This window comes from Tupaia chinensis, unplaced genomic scaffold, assembly GCF_000334495.1.
Source record: "Tupaia chinensis unplaced genomic scaffold, TupChi_1.0 Scaffold143921_1, whole genome shotgun sequence".
Classification (NCBI taxonomy): Eukaryota; Metazoa; Chordata; class Mammalia; order Scandentia; family Tupaiidae; genus Tupaia; species Tupaia belangeri.
The window spans coordinates 319,512-340,001 of record NW_006203772.1 but is presented as its reverse complement, the minus strand read 5'-3'; the positions used below and the strand labels follow the sequence as shown (position 1 = coordinate 340,001).

Sequence of the window (20,490 nt, the reverse complement as noted above, 5' to 3'; positions counted from 1 at the left end):
GGTTGGCCATGTGGGAGTGTCCAGTGCCTTAACCATTATGCCACCTGCTGGTCCAAGGAAAGATTAAAAAAAAAAAAAATAGGAAGGCAAAGCATTAATGGGACAAAGAAATGTGGTATTATCTGTTGAAGATATTTTATAGTTTTTTTTTTTTTTAAGAGGTTTTTGCTATGGGGGGGCACATGCGCTCACCAGAAAGACAGAGACAGAAAGTGAGAAATCACCCCACCGGGGGATGGCCACGCTGCAATCTCTTCTCCATTCTCCTCTCAGGATCTTGGGCACACACGCACACTCATCCGGCATGAGTTTAAGCTGCTGGGTCCAGAACTCGAACCGTGGTCGACTACATGGGAGTACAGCGACATAGCCATTACGCTAACTGCTTGGTCCCAAGATATTTTATAGTTTTATCAACTGTACTAGGGAGAATTGTTCACCTGTTGAATTATTCATTTTGTAAGCCAAATAATGTGATTGAATGTATAAAATAAAATGAAATTAAAAAATAAGTTTTTTTTTTTTAACTTTATTTTAATTTGACCAGAGAGGGACAGAGTGAGAGAGAGGATCGAACTGTGGTCGGCCATGTGGGAGTCCGGTGCCTCCAACCACCATGCCAGCTTCTGGCCCAAGGAAAGATTTTATTTTTAAAGAATTATTTTATTTAATGGGGCCAGCAGGCGGTGTGGTAGTTAAAGGTGCTGGATTCCCACATGGCCAGCTGCAGTTCAAGTCCCAGATCTGGAGGCTTACTTTCTCGCTTTCCCTTTCTCTCTGGAAAATAATAACAACAACAACAACAACAATAACAAATGGAATTAAATAAATCTTTTTAAAAAATATTTTATTTAACTTTATTTATTTATTTATTTTAATTTGACCAGAGAGGGACAAAGTGAGAGAGAGAGAGGGAGAAAGAGAGAAGGAAAGTGAGAAAGCAAACCCCAGGTCTGGGACTCAAACTACAACTGGCCATGTAGGAGTTCAGCACCCTTAACCACCATGCCACCTGCCAGCCCCTCATTAAGGAAAGATTTTTAAGCTGAAATTATCTGAGTCCTTTAAAATACAGTGGATATAGTTAGAATGTAATATAGTGTACAAACTAAGACCACTTAGTTTTTCTTCAGGGTCCTTCTGTCTTGGAATCGATTTTTTTTAAAATGTTATTTATTAATTTATTTTAATTTGACCACAGGGAGACACAGAGAAAGACAGGGAAAGTGAGAAAGCAAGTCACCAGATCCAGGACTCAAACTGTGCTTGGCCATGTAGGAATATCCAGCGCCTTAATTACCATGCTACCTGCTGGTCCCTTGAGTCTTTTTTTTTTTTTTTTAATTATATTATTTTTAAGTTTTGCTGCAGGGCATGTGCACTCATGAGAGAGAGAGAGAGAAAGCAAGTCACCAGGTCCAAGATTTTAGACTGTGGTCAGCCATGTGGGAGTCCAGCACCTTAACCACCATGCCACCTGCTGACCCCAGAACAGATTCGTATTCAGCAAGCTTGTTCTCTTATATCTACATTTCTGGTCCAGGAGCATCAGGGGGAATTTCCTTGCTACTCTGAAGTCCTTTTCATGTTTCTTAGGAGCTTTCTACACGAAATGGGGATCCAGCTTTTCATACACATCAGCTGCACTTGGTAGATTTACGGATTTCCTGGACAACCACCAATCGGGACATTGCCTTTGGATTATATGATGGCTACAAAAAGGCAGCTGTACTCAAACGTAATCTCTCTACTGAGGCCCTGAAGGGGTTAAAGATTGATCCCCAGATGACAGCCAAAAAGCCAAAGCGGGGTGCCCTGGCTAGTGCCCCATCCCCACCTCATGTCCACACTCCTAGTTTCACTGGACGGCCAGATAAGGGGTCATCAGGAGGTAAGCTGGGGAAACAAGGCAATGGGTTTGGGTTTTAGAATATGGACACAGAATTGCAGTTTGTTCCACCTAGATGTAGAGATGTGGAAGTATTATCTTTCCATATTAGGCCATCTGAGTCTCATAGTGATGATGTGGGAGCATTATGGGGTCTAGTCCCCAGGCCAGGAGAAGAGGATCAGGAGTGATGGGGCTAAAGTAGGATGAATGAGGGAAAGAAGCAAAGGATTAGAGAATTGTGTGTTTTGAAGGATTAATTTGTTTCATCAACAGATATTATGTACTTAACAGACATAAAACATTGCACTGGGTTAAGTGAGGAAAATACCATGTGAGACATTGTTTGTACCTTAACAAGTTTATCATCTCCAGATGAGCTAAAATTAGTTCATTCATTCACTCATTCACTCATTCATTCATTTATAGATTCGTTTTAACTTTATTGTGGGTTAATAATATATTGGACATGAGGCCAGCAGGTGACTTGGTGGTTAAGGGTGCTGAACTCCCACATGGCCATGGTTGAAGTCCTGGACCTAGTGGCTTGTTTTCTCACTTTCCCTCTCTTTCTTTCTCGCTCTGTCCTTCTCTGGTCAAAAAAATATATATATATATATATATAAGTAAAGTTAAATAAGATAATTCTTTTAAAAAAATATATTGGACATGACTTTAGATATTGAGACACAAAGATGAGGGGAAGCTCAAAAGCCAGTGGGGAGAGAGACATATAAATTACAATTCATTATGAAAATGCTTTGTAAGAATATTTGAGGGACCAGCAGGCGGTGTGGTGGTTAAGGTGCTGGATTTCCACATGGCCAACTGCAGTTTGAGTCCCTGACCTGGCAGCTTAAAAAATCATGCTAGGGAACTAGCAGTTAGCGTAATGACTGTGTCACTGGAATCCCACGTAGTCGACCACGGTTCACGTCCCGGACCTGGTGGCTTAAAACTCACACCGGGCGTGTGTGCGTGCGTGCCCAAGATCCCGAGAGGAGAATGGAGGAGAAGGGACCATCCCCTCTGGGGGGGGGATTCTTGCTTTCTGTCTCTATGTCTCTCTCTGTCTGGCAAACGCATGCACCCTATAGCGAAAACCTCTCCAAAAAAAAAAAAATCATCCTAGGTGTGTGCATGTTTACCCAAAATTCCAAGGGGAGAATGGAAGAGATGGGACTGTGACATGGCCATCCTTCTTTTTTTTTTTTTTTTTTTTCGGAGAGGTTTTTTTTTTTGCTATAGGGTGTGTGCGATGGCCATTCTTCTGAGGGGGTGATTTCTCACTTTCCCGCTCTCTCTTTCTCTCTCCAGTGAGCACATGTGCCCTATGGCAAAAGCCAAAAATAAATAAATAAATAAATAAATAAATAAGATAATATTTGAGAATACCATGAAAGCCCACAGAAGCAAGTATTTAAATCAGTGTAAAGAAGTCTAGAAAGGCTTCCTAGAGAAGATAATAGAGATGGGTCTTGAAAGATGAGTAAGAGTTTGACAGACAAGGCAAGAAGAGAGTGCATTTTAAGGAGAGGGAATGGAGTAACAAGGAGGGATGCAAGTTCATGGTGAGTTTGAGAACAAGGTAAAGCGTGATAAATGCTTTAAGAGAGAAAAGAATATGAGAGTTGCTCCTCACTGGAGTGAAGGAGGAAATGTGATCAGGGAAGGATTTATTAAGGAAGTAGCTTTCGAGTTAGAACTTGAAGGCTTAGTATGGTTTGAATATGTGGAAATGGGGAGGAAGAACAGTCAAGGCAGATGGGATAACCTGAGTAGGAGTGGAGTTGGGAAGCCTACCATGTTCAAAGGAGAGTCAGCAACCTCTTGATCAATAGGGAGCGACTAGAGGAGAGGAGTGAGACAAGAGGCTGAAATGAAAGCTGGAGGTATACTGTCAAAGACCTTTCATACAAGGCTAAGGAGGTTCTGGCTCTTCTTTAGCAGGTAATGGTGGATTACTGAAGCTTTTTGAATAGGAATGTGTTCTTAGATTTTAGGAAGATACGTCTGGTAGTAGTGTGCAGGATGACTGGAGGAAACTGGAGGTAGGGAAACAAGTTAGGGAACTACTAAGGTGTCTCAGTAAGAGGCACAGAGGACTAGGACTAGCTAGTGGTAGCAGTGGGAATTGAGATGATTAGATAGATACGATATTGTGCATATATGAGATGTGGCCACTGGTAAGATGGAAGAGTTAAAACAAAATGATAAAAACTACGGGTTTGAGTCTGGTGACTGACATGGTAACAGTAATATCAGAAATAGGAGAACCAAAGGCTAAACAGATTCTGGGAGGTATAGGATTGAGTTCAGATTTGGACATGCTGATTTTGTGATGCTGGTAGGACAGCTAGGTAATATCTAACAAACAGGCAGAAATGAGAATCTAAAAATTTAGGGCTAGGGACCAGTAGTTAGCGTAATGGCTGTGTTGCTGAATTCCCATGTAGCCAGCCGCGGTTCGAGTCCCGGACCCTGTGGCTTAAACTCATGCCGGGCACGTGTGCGTGTGTGTCCAAAATCCCGAGAAGAGAATGGAGGAGAAGGGATTGCGGCATGGCCATCCCCCTGGGAGGTGATTTCTTGCTTTCTATCTCTGTCTCTCTCTGTATTTCTGGCAAGCTCACACGCCCTATAGCAAAAACCTCTACACACACACAAAATTTAGGGCTAAAGATACTGAGAGTTTCAGCATAGAGCTAAGAGTTAGCCCAAGGAGATTGTAATAGTTATTTACAGTGTGGTAAGTACTATGCAGAATATTTTTCTGTATCCATTACATTTTTACAACAACATTATGAGATAGTTACTGTTATTTTACAGACAAGGAAACTGAGGCACAGGTTAAAATAAACCCCCAAGGTAACAATTGAGTATGTTGTAGAGATAGCATCTTATTTATTTATTTATAAAGCATTAATTTAGTTAGCTAGTTTCATTTGTTGTTTTTATTAATTATTATTATTATTATTATTTTTAATTTGACCAGGGAGAGACAGAGAGAAAGGGAAAGCGAGAAAGCAAGCTGTCAGGTCCGGGACTTGAACCGCAGTTGGCTCTGTGGGAATCCAGCACTTCTATACACACCAGGTGCCAATCCCTAGAGACAGCATCTTTTTTTTAAAAAAAAAAAAAGAAAAAGAAAAAAAGTTCCACATATTTATTACTGAACCAACCTACCAATGCAGAACTTAGTAGCAAAGTGAAGCATCATTTTTTTTCCAATAAAACACCCCCAAGTGTCCAGGCAGTGGTGACTATTTTCAGCTTATTGTGGCAAGACCATAGTGACCTTGGTACAGTATAAATATGTGGGCCATCTCCTGTCCAGTACCTCATGGACCCAGCTTGGTTCTCCAGTGTCTCCTCTTGGAGTTGTATCTGATTTTATTGCCAGTTTTCATTCTAATCCACCAGGGAATAGGACGATTTCGCTTCTGTTTTTTTGGCCAGAAACCGCTTGATTCTGAAAGTCTTGTGAGAAGACATGGCAAAGAACCAAGTGGACCGCACACACCACAATGGCAGAGAAAGGAAGAGTGATAGCATCTTGAACATAGCTAGTCTGATTTTGAAGACCGTTCTTTTCTTTTTCTTTAATTTATTGATTTTATTTACTACTACTACTAATATTATTGTTATTGTTATTATTTAAGTTTGCTATAGGTACATGTGCTCACCAGAGAGAGAGGAGGAAAGTGAGAAAACAAGTCACCAGGTCTGGAACTAGAACTGCGGACTCCCATGTGGGAGTCCAGTGCCTTAGTCACCATGCCACTTACTGGCCCCTATTTTTTTTCTTATTATTTTATTTGTTGTTATTTTTTTTTAATTTGACCCAAGAGAGGCAGAGAGAAAGGGCAAAGTGGGAAAACAAGCCACCAGGTCCAGGACTTTAACCGTGGTCGGCCATGTGGGAGTCCAGCACTTTAATCATCATACCGCCTGTGACCCCTGGCTCCTATTTTTTAAGTTTCATTATTTTCTTCCATTAAAGAGGGGAAGGTGCCCCCAGCAGGGTCATTATGCTGTAATTTATCCCCATCTTAACTTGCCCAGGCCATGGGCTTGCACATGGGTGTTCAGAGAATACTGAGAAATCCTAGGAAGTGAACCCAGAGCCTTCCCATACAGGTCCTGGAGACTGTTCTCTGAATCACTCTGCTAGACAAACTTATTAAGAGAAAGAATGGGAAAGAGAAAGGAACATGCCAAGAGTGGATATTTTTTTTTAAGAGAGATTTTTACTACAGGGCATGTGTGCTTGTCAGAAAGACAGAGAGAGAGAGAGAGCGAGAGCGAGAAATCACCCCCCGGAGGAGATGGGCACACTGCATTCTCTTCTCTTCCATTCTCCTCTCGGGATCTTGGGCATGCATACACACATGTGCGTGGCGTGAATTTCAAGCTGCTGGGTACAGGACTCGAACTGCAGTTGACCATGTGGGCATCCAGCATCTTAACTACTATCCACCTGCTGGCCCTGGAAGTCTGTTATTAAAATCGAGGGAGAAATGAAATGACAACTCTTATTTTGCCCTTAAGGGTCAAGGAGGTGGGGTGGACTGGGCTAGAGTTCTAGGTTGGGGAGGATGTGTTCTCACCCTTACCTACCCAGAGAAATTGAAGGAAGATCAATTTGGCCTTAGATGTGCTCTTTTTCTCCTCAAGACTGTGACCTTTCCCCACGTCCTATTTCTCTTCCAGGTGCTTACATGTTGCAGAAACTGATTGAAGAGACAGATAGGTTTGTAGTGTTCACAGAAGAGGAGTCAGGTATGAATGACCAGTTGTGTGGCATTGCTGCCTGCCAGACAGATGACATATACAACCGAAACTGCCTTATTGAGCTGGTCAACTGCCAGGTACCTTCTCTTTACAAAAATATCCCAACATTGAACTAGGTCATAATCATATTGTTACCTTCCCCCACTTGGTGAATAGAGCTCCAGAATTTTTTTCCTTCCTGCAAGTATCATGGATAATCATTGCCATGTCTAAAAGTCAGTAAAATTTACGCAGTAAGCTAGAATTAGACCCAGTTTAGTGGTTGGTACAATGTTCTCAACAATCTTCTCATCTTCCTTGGTGACTTAACTCCGCTTCTGTCTCTGGCATAGATGGTTCTTCGTGGAGCAGAGACAGAAGGCTGTGTTATCGTGTCAGCTGCCAAAGCTCAGCTGCTGCAGTGCCAACACCATCCAGCATGGTATGGTGACACATTGAAGCAAAAGACATCCTGGACTTGCCTACTGGATGGTATGCAGTACTTTGCCACCACTGAAAGCAGCCCCACTGAGCAGGATGGCCGAGAGCTCTGGTTAGAGGTTAGTTAGCAGGGCTGAGAAGGCCAGTTTTATCACTAGTTTTTCATAGTTGCCCTTTGCACTAGAATGCCTAGAAGATTCTTGATAGTACCTTAGCAGAATAATACTTTTCTTTTTAATCTCATGGTATTCTATTTCTTTGCAGGAAAAAGTGTCATTTCTCAGCACTAGAATAAAATGGGCTGGAGGGCCAGCTGGTGGTCTGGTGGTTAAGGCAGCTGGATCCCACATGCTGACTGCACAGTTTAAGTCCTGGGCCTGGTGGCTTGATAAACATGTCAAGTACATGTGTGTATGCCCAAAATACTGAGAGGAGAATGGAGAAGGGATTGCAGTGTAATCAACCCCATGGGGAGTGCTATTTCACTTTCCTTTCCTCTCTTCCTTCCTCCATCCCTCTCTCTCTCTCTCTCTCTTGCTCTCCCTGTCTATCTCCAGCAGGCACCCTCTGGCAAATTTTTTTTTAAATTGGTCTGGAGCTGTTTTACTTTTTTTAGAGAGAGAGATTTTTGTTATAAGGGTGTGTGCACAAGATGGACAAAAAGCAAGATTGTGCATGTATGCATTTGGGAGTCCAGAACCTTAACCACTATGTCACCTGCTGGTACCACTTTTTTTTTTTTTTTTTGCTATAGAGTGTATGCACTTGCTGGGGAAAGAGAGAGAGAAAGTGAGAAAGCACCACCATGGGGGATGGCCTTGCTGCAGTCTCTTCTCCATTCTCTTCTCAGAATTTTGGGCACTGATGCACATGTGCGTGGTGTGTTTCTCAAACTGCCGGGTCTAGGACTAGAACCAGAAGACAGCCAGCCATGTGGGATCCAGTTGCTTAACCACTATGCCACATAGCTGGCTTATTTCTTTTTTTTTAAACTGTTTATTTTTCAGTTGCCAGAGGGTGTGCTTACAGAGGTGGGAGGCACGGGAAAGGAGAGAGAGAGAGAACCCCTCAGTGGGGCCTGGTGCCATAATCCTTTATTCTTCCATTTTTCCATTTCTTCAGGATTTGGGTCATATATGCGTATGTGCCAGGTGTTTTTTTCAAGCTGTTGGGTCTAGGATCTTAAACATAGTTGGCCATGTGTTTTTCAGATTTCTATGCACAGTGCCTCATCACTGTACTATGAGGCCAGACCGTATGTTCACTCTTGAAGATATCCAACAGGCATCTAAAAAAATAGGCAGGAAATCTAAGAATTTTTGATAAGCACTCTACCTGCCCTTTGACCTCTCTAATGAATATGACTGATCAATTGTTTCAGCAAGGCAGGGTTGAATAAAAGACTAATTGTCTGAGAGTTAGTCATGTGAGTTCTGATGACAGCTTTGTGTTAGAGTAACCATGAGCCCTTGAACACGTCACTTTTGTTTGTAAAATGGAATTAATACTTCATCCTCATTAGACTCTCAAAAGGCTCAAAAGATTACTTTGAAAAAAGATACAGGTTTATTCACATGGAAAGTAGTTTTATTTTAAAAGTCTGTGTCAGGGATGGCAGGTGGCATGGTAGATAAAGGCACTGGATTCCCATATGACTGACTGCAGTTTGAGTCCCGGACCTGGCACCTTGCTTTTTTGCTTTCCCTTTCTCTCTCATCAAATAATGATGACATATGGAATTAAATAAATAAATAAATCTTTTTTGAAAAAGTCTATGTTGGGGCTGGCAGGTGACATAGTTGTCAAAGGCACTGAACTCCCACATGGCCGACTGTGGTTCGAGTCTCAGACCTAGCTTGCATTCTCACTTTCTCTCTCTCTCTCACTTTGTCCCTCTCTGGTCAAATTTAAATAAATAAATAAAGTTAAATAAAATAATTCTTTTTTTAAAAAAGTCTATGTATAGGGAAGTCTAAGTGTATGGCAAGAGTGTATTTTGTTAGATTGTGAGATTATGAGCAGTTGGCAGGGACTGGGGAAGGGGTTTGTTACTACATTACTAGGTTGTCAATTTTCTTTTCAGCCTTTTTTTTTTTTTTCACTATTTATTTATCTTTTAGTTGCCAAAGGGCATGTGCACTTGCCAGAGAGAGAGAGAACTCCTCAATAGAGCGTGGTCATGTCACAATCCTTTCTCCTGCATTTCTCCATCCTGTCAGGATTAGGAGTGCATGCACACATATGTCTGGTGTGTTTCTTTCTTCCTTCCTTCCTTTCTTTCTTTCTTATCATTTACTTATTTAGTTTTACATTTTCCCTCAGACATTTACTTCACATACCAAAAAAATTTTATTCATACTCTATAGTTCTTAACAGTTAATAAACAACTTTCAAAATTTAAAAAAACTGAGTTTTAAAGATAACAGCTACTCAAACTGTTGAAAAGCAGACACCCAGCACACAAGTCACACATAAACCTCAATTCAGCCCTGCCTGCCAAGTATTCTGTGATATACCATCTGCTAGCAAAGATCAGTCTCTTTTTCTTCCTTCAATGTCTTCCTCAAAATAATCCTCTGGTTGTGGCCGCTCTTTTTCAATCTCTACTGATTATAATGCTGGGCTGGAAAAGTCCAGGTTATCTTATGGTACAAATTCTTTCATATAGCTTCTCTAATCTTCTCTGCCTGGCAAAACTGTTTATGGTGCCAGGCCATCTTTCCAAGAGCTTCTGTTGGCTTAAGTGAGATCCACCTTAGTTCCATCTGGTTTGATCTTCAGATATGACATTCCAGTCAAAGCCCTGTCCAATAATGAGTATTTCTAATTTTTGATTCAGTGCAACAGGTATTACTGAACTTTTGCAAATAACCCTTTTGCCACAAAATAAAAATACTCCTAAATATTTTCCAATTTTAGAGGGATTTGTTGCCCTTTAAAGAAACAAACAAGAAGAAAAAATATTTAAACAAATTGCTGAACGTATCAACAGCTCAAAAGAAAGCAAAAATCCTTAAATTGGGAAAACAAAGCATAGTAAAAGAAATCAGTAATATTTTACTCAAAACTCATTAAATTCTATTTTGCAAGTTCAGTCTCATGTTCAATCTCTCTTATGTTGAATTTGCGGTGTTACTGTGATCCGATCTTTTCCTCTCAGAACTTCCTGAAGAGTGGGTCTGGATGGGAACCAGCAGTTAGCGTAATGGCTATGTCGCTGGACTCCCACGTAGTCAACCGCGATTTGCATCCTGGACCCGGTGGCTTAGAACTCACGCCCGGCGCGTGTGCATGCGTGCCCAAGATCCCGAGAGGAGAATGGAGGAGAAGGGATTGCGGCGTGACCATCCCCCCTGGGGAGTAATTTCCTGTTTTCTGTCTCTCTGTCTCTGTCTGTCTGACGAGCGCATGCGCCCTATAGCAAAAACCTCTCCATAAAAAATTAAAAAAAAAAAAAAAAAAAGAGTAGGTCTGGTGTTGGCAAATTCTTTTAGGCCTTGTTTATCTGAGAATGTTTTTATCCTTTCTTCTCATAGGAAGGATAGTCTTGCCAGGTATAGTATTTCTGGTTGAAACAGTTTTTCACTTAACAGTTTGAATATATTTTTCCATTCTTTCCTTGCTTGCATTGTATCTGATGAGAGGTCTGAGGTTAGCCTGATTGGATAACCTTTATAAGTAACCTGACATTTCTCTCTTGCCAATTTTAGTATCTTGTCTTGTTTGTGGATTTTGTCAGTCTGGCTATGATGTGCCTTGGAGAACATCTTCTAGGGTTGATTCTATTAGGGGTCCTTTGTATTTCTTGGGTCTGGATATTTGAATGCCTCTCTAGGTTTGGAAAGTTTTCTTCCAGGATTTCATGGAATAGACTATCAATGCACTTAGTTTCTTCACCTTCTGGGATACCAGTTATCTGGATGTTTGGGTGATTAATGGTGTCTGGTATTTCTCATATAATATTCTCATTCTTTTGGGTTATTTTCTCAGTTTTTTTGTTGTTGTTCTAGATTTAATTCTTTTTTTTTTTTATGATACGTATTTCCTCTTTCAGATCATGCAAGAACTTCCTCACCTCCTGGAACTCATTGTCTCTTTTTTCCTGCATCTTCTGGAGTTCATTGTCCCTCAGCTTTTGCATCTCATTTAGTTTTGTCACTATGAATACTCTGAATTCTCTATCAGACATTTCCACGAGTTCTACTGTACAGTCTGTGGATGATGAAGGATTGTTCTTTTCCCTTAGGGAAGAGATATTTTCTTGGTTTCTCATATTTCTTGTGCCTCTGTGGTGGTTTCTGGTCATTTTGTGACAAAATCTCTTCTCTACTGTGCTTTGCAGTGCGGCATCCACAGAAAGAGATTATGAGTTCAGATTTATAAAAAGAAGTTTCTTCCTTAAAGCAGGAGGTTCAATAAATATTGAGGATTTTTTTTTTCTTTTTTTTTGCGAAGTTTTTGCTATAGGGCGTGTGCACTCACCAGAAAGACAGAGAGACAGAAATCGAGAAATCACCCCCCAGGGGGGTTGGCCATACCGCAATCCCTTCTCTTCCATTCTCCTCTTGGGATCTTGGATATGCACACACACGCACCTGGCGTGAGTTTAAGCCCCCAGGTCTGGGACTCAAATCGTGATTGACTACATAGGAGTCCAGCAACATAGCCATTATGCCAACTGCTGGTCCTAGGTATTGAGGATTTCATTGACTCTAAAAGTATTCAGATGCTTGGCTACTGTGCACCTAGGCTTATAGATACTCAGTATGTGGAGAGTGAAGAGCAGAGGGGGAGGTAAGGTTAAAAAAAGGCAAAAAAACAAAAAACAAAAAAAAGAAACTAGACAAAAACGACCACAAAAGAGAACAAAAATAATTTTTTAAAGGTAAAAAATGAAAACCACGTGACTGCTGTACAAACATGCCAGGACATAACTCAGATTTAAAATGCCTTCTGAAATTAGCTAGAGAAAGAAAAGGCCTGAGGTAAGGAGAAGTGGTTTCAAAATTTAAAAGTAAAATAAAATAAATAAAATTAAATTAAAAATTTAAAGAGAGAGAGAGCACGTATGAGAGACAGACAGAGGACAGAGTCTCCCTACCTTGTCTTATTATTTCTGAAGTCTAGAAGATGGAGTTTATAGCATAGCTTCCCTGAACACGCGAGGACACACCTCAGATTTAAAATCCATCTGGTGTGTTTCTTAAGCTACTGGGGCAGGAATTCAAACTCTGGTCAACCGTAAAGTATTTGGCTCCCAATGCACAGCGCTTAACCATTGTGCTATGGGATTAACCCTTTACAGTTTCTTTATTTTTATGATTAGAGGCAGTGTGTGCTCACCAGAGATAGACAGGGAGAGGAAAAGGCATACCCCGTGGAGAATGGTCACACTGCAGTCACTTCTGCTCCATCTTTCCTTCCTTTTAGGACTTTTGGCATACACACCTGGTGTGTTTTTCAAGCTGCCAGGTCTGGTACTCGAACTGCATGGTATACCATGTGAGACCCAGCTGCCTTAACCACTAGGCCATGGAGCTGGCCTTAAAACATTTTTTTTTTTAATTATTTATTTGGGATCAGCAGTTGCGTAATGGCTATGTCGCTGGACTCCCATGTAGTCGACTGCAGTTCGAGTCCTGGACCCGGTGGCTTAAACTCACTCTGGACGCTTGTGCGTGCATGCCCAAGATCCTGAAAGGAGAATGAGGGAGAAGGGATTGCAGCGTGGCCATCTCCTGGGGGTGTAATTTCTCGCTTTCTGTCTCTCTTTCTGGCAAGCGCACATACCCTATAGCAAAACCTCTCCCCCGCCCAAAAAAAAAAAAAATTTAATTCCATTTGTTGTTGTTATTTTATTTATTTATTTTTTTTCATTTAACCAGAGAGAGACAGAAAGAGAAAGGGAAAGGGAGAGAGCAAGCCGCCAGGTCCAGGACTTGAACTGTGGTTGACCATGTGGGAGTCCAGCACCTTTACCTACCACACCACCTGCCAGCCCATAACTTCTTTCTCTTTTTTTAAAAAAACGAATTATTTATTTATTTCATTTGCTATAGGGCACATGTGCTCCCCAGCGAAAGTAAGAGAAAGAAAGTGAGAAACCAAACCACCAGGTTCTGGACTTGAACCGCAGTTTGCCATGTGGGAATCTAGTGCCTTAACCATCATGCCACCTACTGGCCCCCTATAGCTTCTTGATAAAATTAAATTTACACTGTAATGTGTAGGGTATGATATTATTAGAACTATTAGAGAGTAAATGGTTATTGAGATATACCTAGCTGATATAGTATATTGTCATCACTTCCTTAACAGATGTTAAATATACATTGTGCTGGTGTGGTACATACCCAGAAGGGTTACAGGACGTAGGTACATCTGATAAGGATCAAAATGATAGCTCCATTTGCTATTCTTTTTTTTTTTTTTTAAAGAATTATTTATTTTTATTTATTCATTCATTTACTTTAATTTGACCAGAGAGAGACATGGAGAGAGAGAAAATGAGAAAGCAAGCCACCAACCAGATCCACCCACGTGGGAGTGTCCAGTGCCTTAACCACCATGCCACCTGCTGGTTCCCCATTGGTTATTCTATTCAGTGGGGATAAAGCTGATTCTTCTTCCTACTTCCTTGACTGGTGTTTCTTATATGAAAGACTTTAGGACTCAGTCCAGGAAAACTCAAGTATAATTATATAATCAGTAATGAGCATTTAGGTCAGATAGCAAGCCAAGTAAGAACCAGGATGTTGGTAATATAAGAGGCATGCTGATATTTAAGTTGTGGTTCAGGCAATCAGGGCCTTTTACCAGTAGTCTTAGGAAGTAGGTATAGGAGTTAACTACCCATGCAGAGGTGGTCAGGATAATCTATCAGGATCTCCCTGTCTGGCATTTTCTGAACCTTTGCTGCTTTTAATCAATTCTTTTGTACTTGAAACCCTTTTTTTTTCTCTCTAGTTGTGATATTAGTATTAGAGTAGAATTTCCTTGACTTAGATGGAGGGACTTTGGCCTTACTTTCCTATATACTTTTAGGTGAATTGGTAGATCTGCTATCCTGAAACCTTGATCGTACTGCTCTGGTCTTCCCATATCACTCATTCTGTTAACTACTCTTGACTTCAGCTTGACAGAGAGAATCAGAAAATTCAGTCCCATTTCCCCATGGCAGCACTATCAGAGTGGTTGTCTTTCTGGTGACAGAACACAGAAAAAATACAAACTAAATGAATACCAAATGAGTGGGGAGATTTTGTTGTTGTTTTTGTTTTTTTGCTAGAGGGCATGTACACATGCCAGAGAGACAGGGAGAGGGAGAAAGCACCCCCACAGTGGGATGTAGTCATGCCACAATCTCTCCTCCATTTCTCCATCCTGTCGAAATTTTGGTCAGAACATCTTTCAAGCTGCTGGGGCTGCTTGTGAACCATAGCCAACCTTGTGATATCTGGTTCCCTTAACCTCCAGGCCATGGGGCCAGCGCAAGATTATTATTATTTTTTTTAATTAATTATTTATTTATTTCCATTTGTTATTATTAGTTTCTTTTTTATTTGATGAGAGAGAGAGAGAGAGAGAGAAAGAGAGAAAGGGAAAGGGAAAGTGAGAAAGCAAGCCACCAGGTCCGGGACTTGAACCATGGTTGGCCATGTGGGAATCCAGCACCCTTAATCCACCACACCACCTGCTGGTCCCAGCACATTATTTTTATAATGACATTTTTGCCCATGACAGATTTGATTTTAACTTAGCTCATTTTTCTGACCTGAGGGCCTGATAAAGTGTCTATGTAATTTAATTGGGTGGAGGATGTAGGGGTTTGGGGCAAGAGAGAGAGCCATATATGTCTTCTTCCTTGCTAGATCCTTCAAGATCTTCTAGGTAAGTCTAATTAGTTGAGACATGGAGATCTATGACCTCATTGGCCAGGACAAGCTATTTTTGCCCCAGGATCTAAAGGTGCCTGTATCTCTGTCTCTAGGTGAAGAGTATCGAGGAGCACCGACAACGTAGTCTGGACTCTGTGCAGGAGTTGATGGAGAGCGGGCAGGCCGTTGGAGGCATGGTTACCACAACTACAGGTCAGCTGTCCCCTTCCTCCCCATTGTATAGTTAGGAGCAGATGTGCAACACTAAGGGCCCTCATTTCCTAACATTCTTTTTTAAAACTTTTTGTTAAAAACAATTAATTGGGGGGCCAGCAGATGTTGTGGTGGTTAAGGCACTGGACACTTCCACATGGCCGACCACATTTCAAGACCATATTTCAAGTCCCGGACCTGGTAGCTTGCTTTCTCACTTTCCTGCTCTCTCTCTCTCTCTCTGTGTCTCTCCCTGGTCAAATTAAAATAAATGAATGACTAAATAAATAAATAATTAAAAAAAAAAGAAATGCTTTTTAAAAAAAAAGAATTATTTGGGCCTAACAAGTGGACATGCCCACATGGCTGACCACGGTTTGAGTCCTGGACCTGGTGGCTTGTTTTCTCACTTTCCCTCTCTGTCTCTCTCTGGTCAAATTTTAAAAAAACAAATGAACGAATAAATAAAATTAAACAATTCTTTTTTAAAAAAAGAATTATTGGGACCAGCAGTTAGCACAATGGCTATGTCACTGGACTCCCATGTAGTCGACCGTGGTTCGAGTCCCGGACCCGATGGCTTAAACTCACGCCAGGCGCGTGTGCATGTGTGCCCAAGATCCCGAGAGGAGAATGGAGAACAGATTGCAGCGTGGCCATCACTCCTGGGGTTGATTTCTTGCTTTCTATCTCTCTGTCTCTCTCTGGCGAGCACACGTGCCCTATAGCAAAAACCTCCCAAAAAAAGAAATAAGTAAATTAAAAATAAATAAATAAAAAGAATTATTTATTTATTTTATTTTATTTATTATTAGATTTGACCAGAGAGAAACATAGAGAAAAAGAAGGCAAATGAGAAAGCAAACCACCAGGTCCAGAACTTGAACCATGGTCACCCATGTGGGAGTCCAGGACCTTAACCACCACACCACCTGCCGGCCCCCTCCTAACTTACTCTTAATGTCAATACATGCTGGAGTAGGGCCATTTTGAGTTAGGTGGAAAGCAATCTTTCTAGAGTTCTACAAACGTCACACATAGCTGGAAAGTTCTCATTATACCTTTAATGAGAATGTCTTTCTCTTCTCTTTCTCATCTCTTCCCAGATAGGAACCAGCCACCTGAGGCTCAGCAGGCTCAGCAAGTCCAGCGGATCATTTCACGTTGCAACTGCCGAATGTACTATATTAGTTATAGCCATGACATTGATCCTGAACTAGCAACTCAGATTAAGCCACCTGAGGTTCATGAGAACCAGGAAAAGGAAGATCTCCTAAAGAAGCAGGAAGGTATTTGGAAATGAAAGGCTTTTTTTTTTTAAAGAATTATCCCATTTAACTTTATTTATTTATTCATTTGTTTGTTTCTATTTGACCAGAGAAAGACAGAGAAAGAGAGAAAGTGAGAAAGCAAGTTGTCAGGTCTGGGACTCGAACCACAGTCAGCCATGTGGGAATCCAGACCTTTAACCACCACGCCACTTGCCAGCCCCTGGAACTGAAAGGCTTTTAGGAACGGACTAGGGAACTTATGAAAATAGTTATTTCCTTGGTGGTTTTTTTTGTTTGTTTGTTTTTTAAGGTTTTTGCCATAGAGCACATGTGCTTGTTGGAGAAAGTGAGACATCACGCCCCAGAGGGGATAGCTATGCCACAGTCCCTTTTCCATCTCCTCCCAGGATTTTAGACATGCACGCCTGGCTTTCAAGCCACCAAGTCCAGGACTTGAACCATGGATAGCTATATGGGAGTTCAGTGCCTTAACTACCATGCCACCTGCTGGTCCCTCCATAGTGGTTTTAAGATAGTAAAATTATTAAAAGTCCCACTGTGTGAGACCAGCAGTTGGCGTAACGGTTATGTTGCCGGACTCCCATGTATTTGACCATGGTTCAAGTCCCGGACTCGGCAGCTTAAACTCATGCTGGATGCGTGTGCATGCGTGCCCAAGATCCTGAGAAGAAAATGGAGGAGGAGGGATTGCAGCGTGGCCAGCCCCCCTGGGGGGAGATTTCTTGCTTTTTGTCTTTCTCTCTGGCAAGCACATACACCCTATAGCAAAAAAAGCTCTCTAAAATAAAAAAGATATTTGCTTTTTTAAAAGTCATAAATAATGCCATTCATTCTAGTTCCCTTTAAGAGTATATGTCTCGGGAACCAGCAGTTAGCGTAATGGCTATGTTGCTGGACTCCCACGTAGTCAACTGCGGTTCGCGTCCCGGACCCGGTGGCTTAAAACTCACGTCGGGCGCATGTGCGTGCGTGCCCAAGATCCCGAGAGGAGAATGGAGGAGAAGGGATTGTGGTGTGGCCATCCCCTCTGGGGGGTGATTTCTCGCTTTCTGTCTTTCTGTTTCTTTCTGTCTGGCGAGCGCACGCACCCTATAGCAAAAACCTCTCCAAAAAAAAAAAAAAGAAAAGAGTATATGTCTTGGGAGTTGGCAGGTGGCACAGGGGTTAAGGGTGCTGGACTCCCACATGGCTGACGGCAGTTTGAATCCCGAACCTACCTGGCAGCTTGCCTTCTGTGGCTATGTCGGTGGACTCCCATGTAGTCTACCGTGGTTCGTGTCCTGGACCCGGTAGCTTAAAACTCACGCTGGGTGCATGTGCATGCGTGCCCAAGACCCCAGGAGGAGAACAGAGGGGAAGGGATTGCAGTGTGGCCATCTCCCCAGGGGGTGATTTCTCACTTTCCGTCTCTCTGTCTGGCGAGCGCACATGCCTTATAGCAAAAAACAAAACAAAACAAAACAAAACAAAAATACTCTCCTCCCCCCCCAAAAAAAAGGAAAAAAAAAAAAGAGTACATGTCTCAATTTCTCCTATTCTGGTTCCTTAGTCATTGCAGGATGACCAGAATGACCAGAGAAGGACAGAGTGAGAGAGAGAAGAAAAGAGAGAAAGCAAACTGCCATGTGCAGGATTTGAACTGCTGTTGGCCATATAGGAGTCCAGTGCCCTTAACCACCATGCCACCTGCCAGCCCCAATAAACATTATGATTTTGAAAAAAGCAAACATGTTTTTACCCATGAACATCACATCACTTTTCTGTGGGGTTCACTGATAAGGGTGAGTTAGGAGAGGGAGTAGATTTATAGGGAGACAAGACCAGCAGTTAGCATAATGGCTATGTTGCTGGACTCCCATGTAGTTGACCGTGGTTCATGTCCCGGACCGAGTAGCTTAAAACTCACGCTGGGTGCATGTGCGTGTGTGCCCAAGATCCCAAGAGGAGAATGGAGGAGAAGGGATTGTGGCGTGGCCATCCCCCCTGGGGGTAATTTCTCGCTTTCTGTCTCTCTGACTCTCTCTGTCTGTCTGGCGAGCATATGCGCCCTATGGCGAAAACCTCTCCAAAAAGAAAGAAAGAAAAAAAAAAGATTTATAGGGAGAAACTTGAGCCTTTTATTTATCTGCGACCGATTACCTAGGGGCTGTGGATACCTTCACCCTCATCCATCATGAACTGGAAATCTCCACCAACCCAGCACAATATGCCATGATCCTGGACATTGTGAACAACCTGCTGCTGCATGTCGAACCCAAGCGGAAGGTGAGCAAGGCCTTTACAGAGTGCTGGTTAGCTTGGCTCACAAACCCCCAGACTTGGGACCAGCAGTTAGCATAATGGCTGTGTCGCTGGACTCCCATGTAGTCGACCGCAGTTCATGTCCCGGACCCAGTGACTTAAAACTCACGCCAGGCGCGTGTGCGTGTGTGCCCAAGATCCCAAGAGGAGAATGGAGGAGAAGGGATTGTGGCGTGGCCATCCCCCCTGGGGGGGTGATTTCTCGCTTTCTGTCTCTCTGTCTCTCTCTTGTCTGTCTGGCGAGCGCACGCGCCCTATTGCAAAAACCTCTCCAAAAAAAAAAAAAAAAGAAACCCCCAGACTTCATGCTTTATTTGGGCTCTACTGAGAAAAACCATACTTCACCCTTGAGATTAGAGCTTATTGCTTGTCTTTCCTGATCCGTTCCTACTCTGTCACTTAAGTTCCTCTGAAAAAAGGAGCTGCTCCCCAGTTCCTTCTCCATCCTTACCCCTGGGCCTGGCTCTCTGTGCAGTCCACATTGCCAAATCTGCACTGACCTATCTCTCACGTTTGCTCCTAACGGTGACAGATAAAGGTTATCTTTTCAGAAGAGATCTCCATTTCTTGTCCCTTCCTCTGTTTCACTTTACAACAAGTCTTGTCTGATGAAAACTCTTACTGATTTTCCTTTCTCTCCTTTAGGAGCACAGTGAGAAGAAGCAGCGGGTCAGGTTCCAGCTCGAGATCTCGAGCAACCCTGAGGAGCAGCGCAGCAGCATACTGCACCTGCAGGAGGCCGTGCGGCAGCATGTGGCTCAGATTCGGCAGCTGGAGAAGCAGATGTATTCTGTCATGAAGGTAGCCACCCTGGGGTTTCTGAGGACACGGAGGTCTTCTGGGTCAAAGGGGGAACCTCTCAATTTCTTCTATTCTGGCTCCTTAGTCTTTGCAGGATGACAGCAAGAATGAGAACCTGCTTGAACTGAACCAAAAGCTCCAGTTGCAGCTAAACCAGGGAAAGGCCAACCTGCAGCTGGAAAGTGAAGAGCTTAATATCCTTATCAGGTACCCTAGCATTCTTTCCCTGCCCCTTTTCAGTACCCCAGATGGAGGTGGTTTCTCTTCCTAGTTCATGTTCTGACAGTCTTTGGGTCTAGTGTGCATTATCAAAGGCTGCTGGAGATGTGGTAAAAATTTGGGGACTAGCTGGGGCCAGCAGGTGGTGTGGTGTTTGAGGCACTGCACTCCCATATGGCTACCTGCAGTTCAAGTCCTGGACGTGGCAGCTTACTTTCTCACTTTATCTCTCTCTCTCTATCTGGCAAGTGCATGTGCCCTATAGCAAATTTAAAAATACTAATAGTAATAATAATAAATAAAACAATTTTTTAAATTTATATTATCATCATAATCTTCTTTATATTACATTGGATTACATATAACTTTACATTGACTTCCATTGCTTTTTAAAAAGGGAATTCCATGCATGTCAGTCAATACAGAGACATCAATCTCCCCGCTTTATCATTCAATGTCTTTTCCATGCATTTCCCAATAATTATTATTATTATAATTTTTTAAAACAGTCAATCACTATTTCTCATTTTGCTTGTTAAAAGACTTCACCCATCATGAAATACTTCCCAGACCAGTCCAGTTGAGAATACTATACATGTCATCATCAACAGATAATAAACCATATCTGTTTCTCACTAACATCCCCTCTATTGTTCACTTGCTATCTTTCTCTATCCTCTTCTCT

At 42.2% G+C, this 20,490-nt stretch overlaps 1 protein-coding gene across 6 annotated transcripts in view; it reads left to right on the top strand.

Annotated features, from left to right (window-relative positions):
* Nucleotides 1–20,490, top strand: part of BLTP2 (bridge-like lipid transfer protein family member 2) — a 46,683-nt gene that overhangs the window by 18,868 nt on the left and 7,325 nt on the right. For all 6 annotated transcript variants that reach the window (XR_003547351.1, XM_027767104.1, XM_027767105.1 and 3 more), the window contains exons 24-31: nucleotides 1,597–1,891; nucleotides 6,602–6,759; nucleotides 7,015–7,221; nucleotides 15,093–15,192; nucleotides 16,299–16,481; nucleotides 18,628–18,749; nucleotides 19,431–19,586; nucleotides 19,672–19,793. Coding sequence is in view for 5 of the 6 variants with exons in the window: in XM_027767104.1 (XP_027622905.1) it covers nucleotides 1,597–1,891; nucleotides 6,602–6,759; nucleotides 7,015–7,221; nucleotides 15,093–15,192; nucleotides 16,299–16,481; nucleotides 18,628–18,749; nucleotides 19,431–19,586; nucleotides 19,672–19,793 (1,343 nt within the window). In the remaining variant the exon portion in view is untranslated. The remainder of the gene's footprint in view (nucleotides 1–1,596; nucleotides 1,892–6,601; nucleotides 6,760–7,014; nucleotides 7,222–15,092; nucleotides 15,193–16,298; nucleotides 16,482–18,627; nucleotides 18,750–19,430; nucleotides 19,587–19,671; nucleotides 19,794–20,490) is intronic.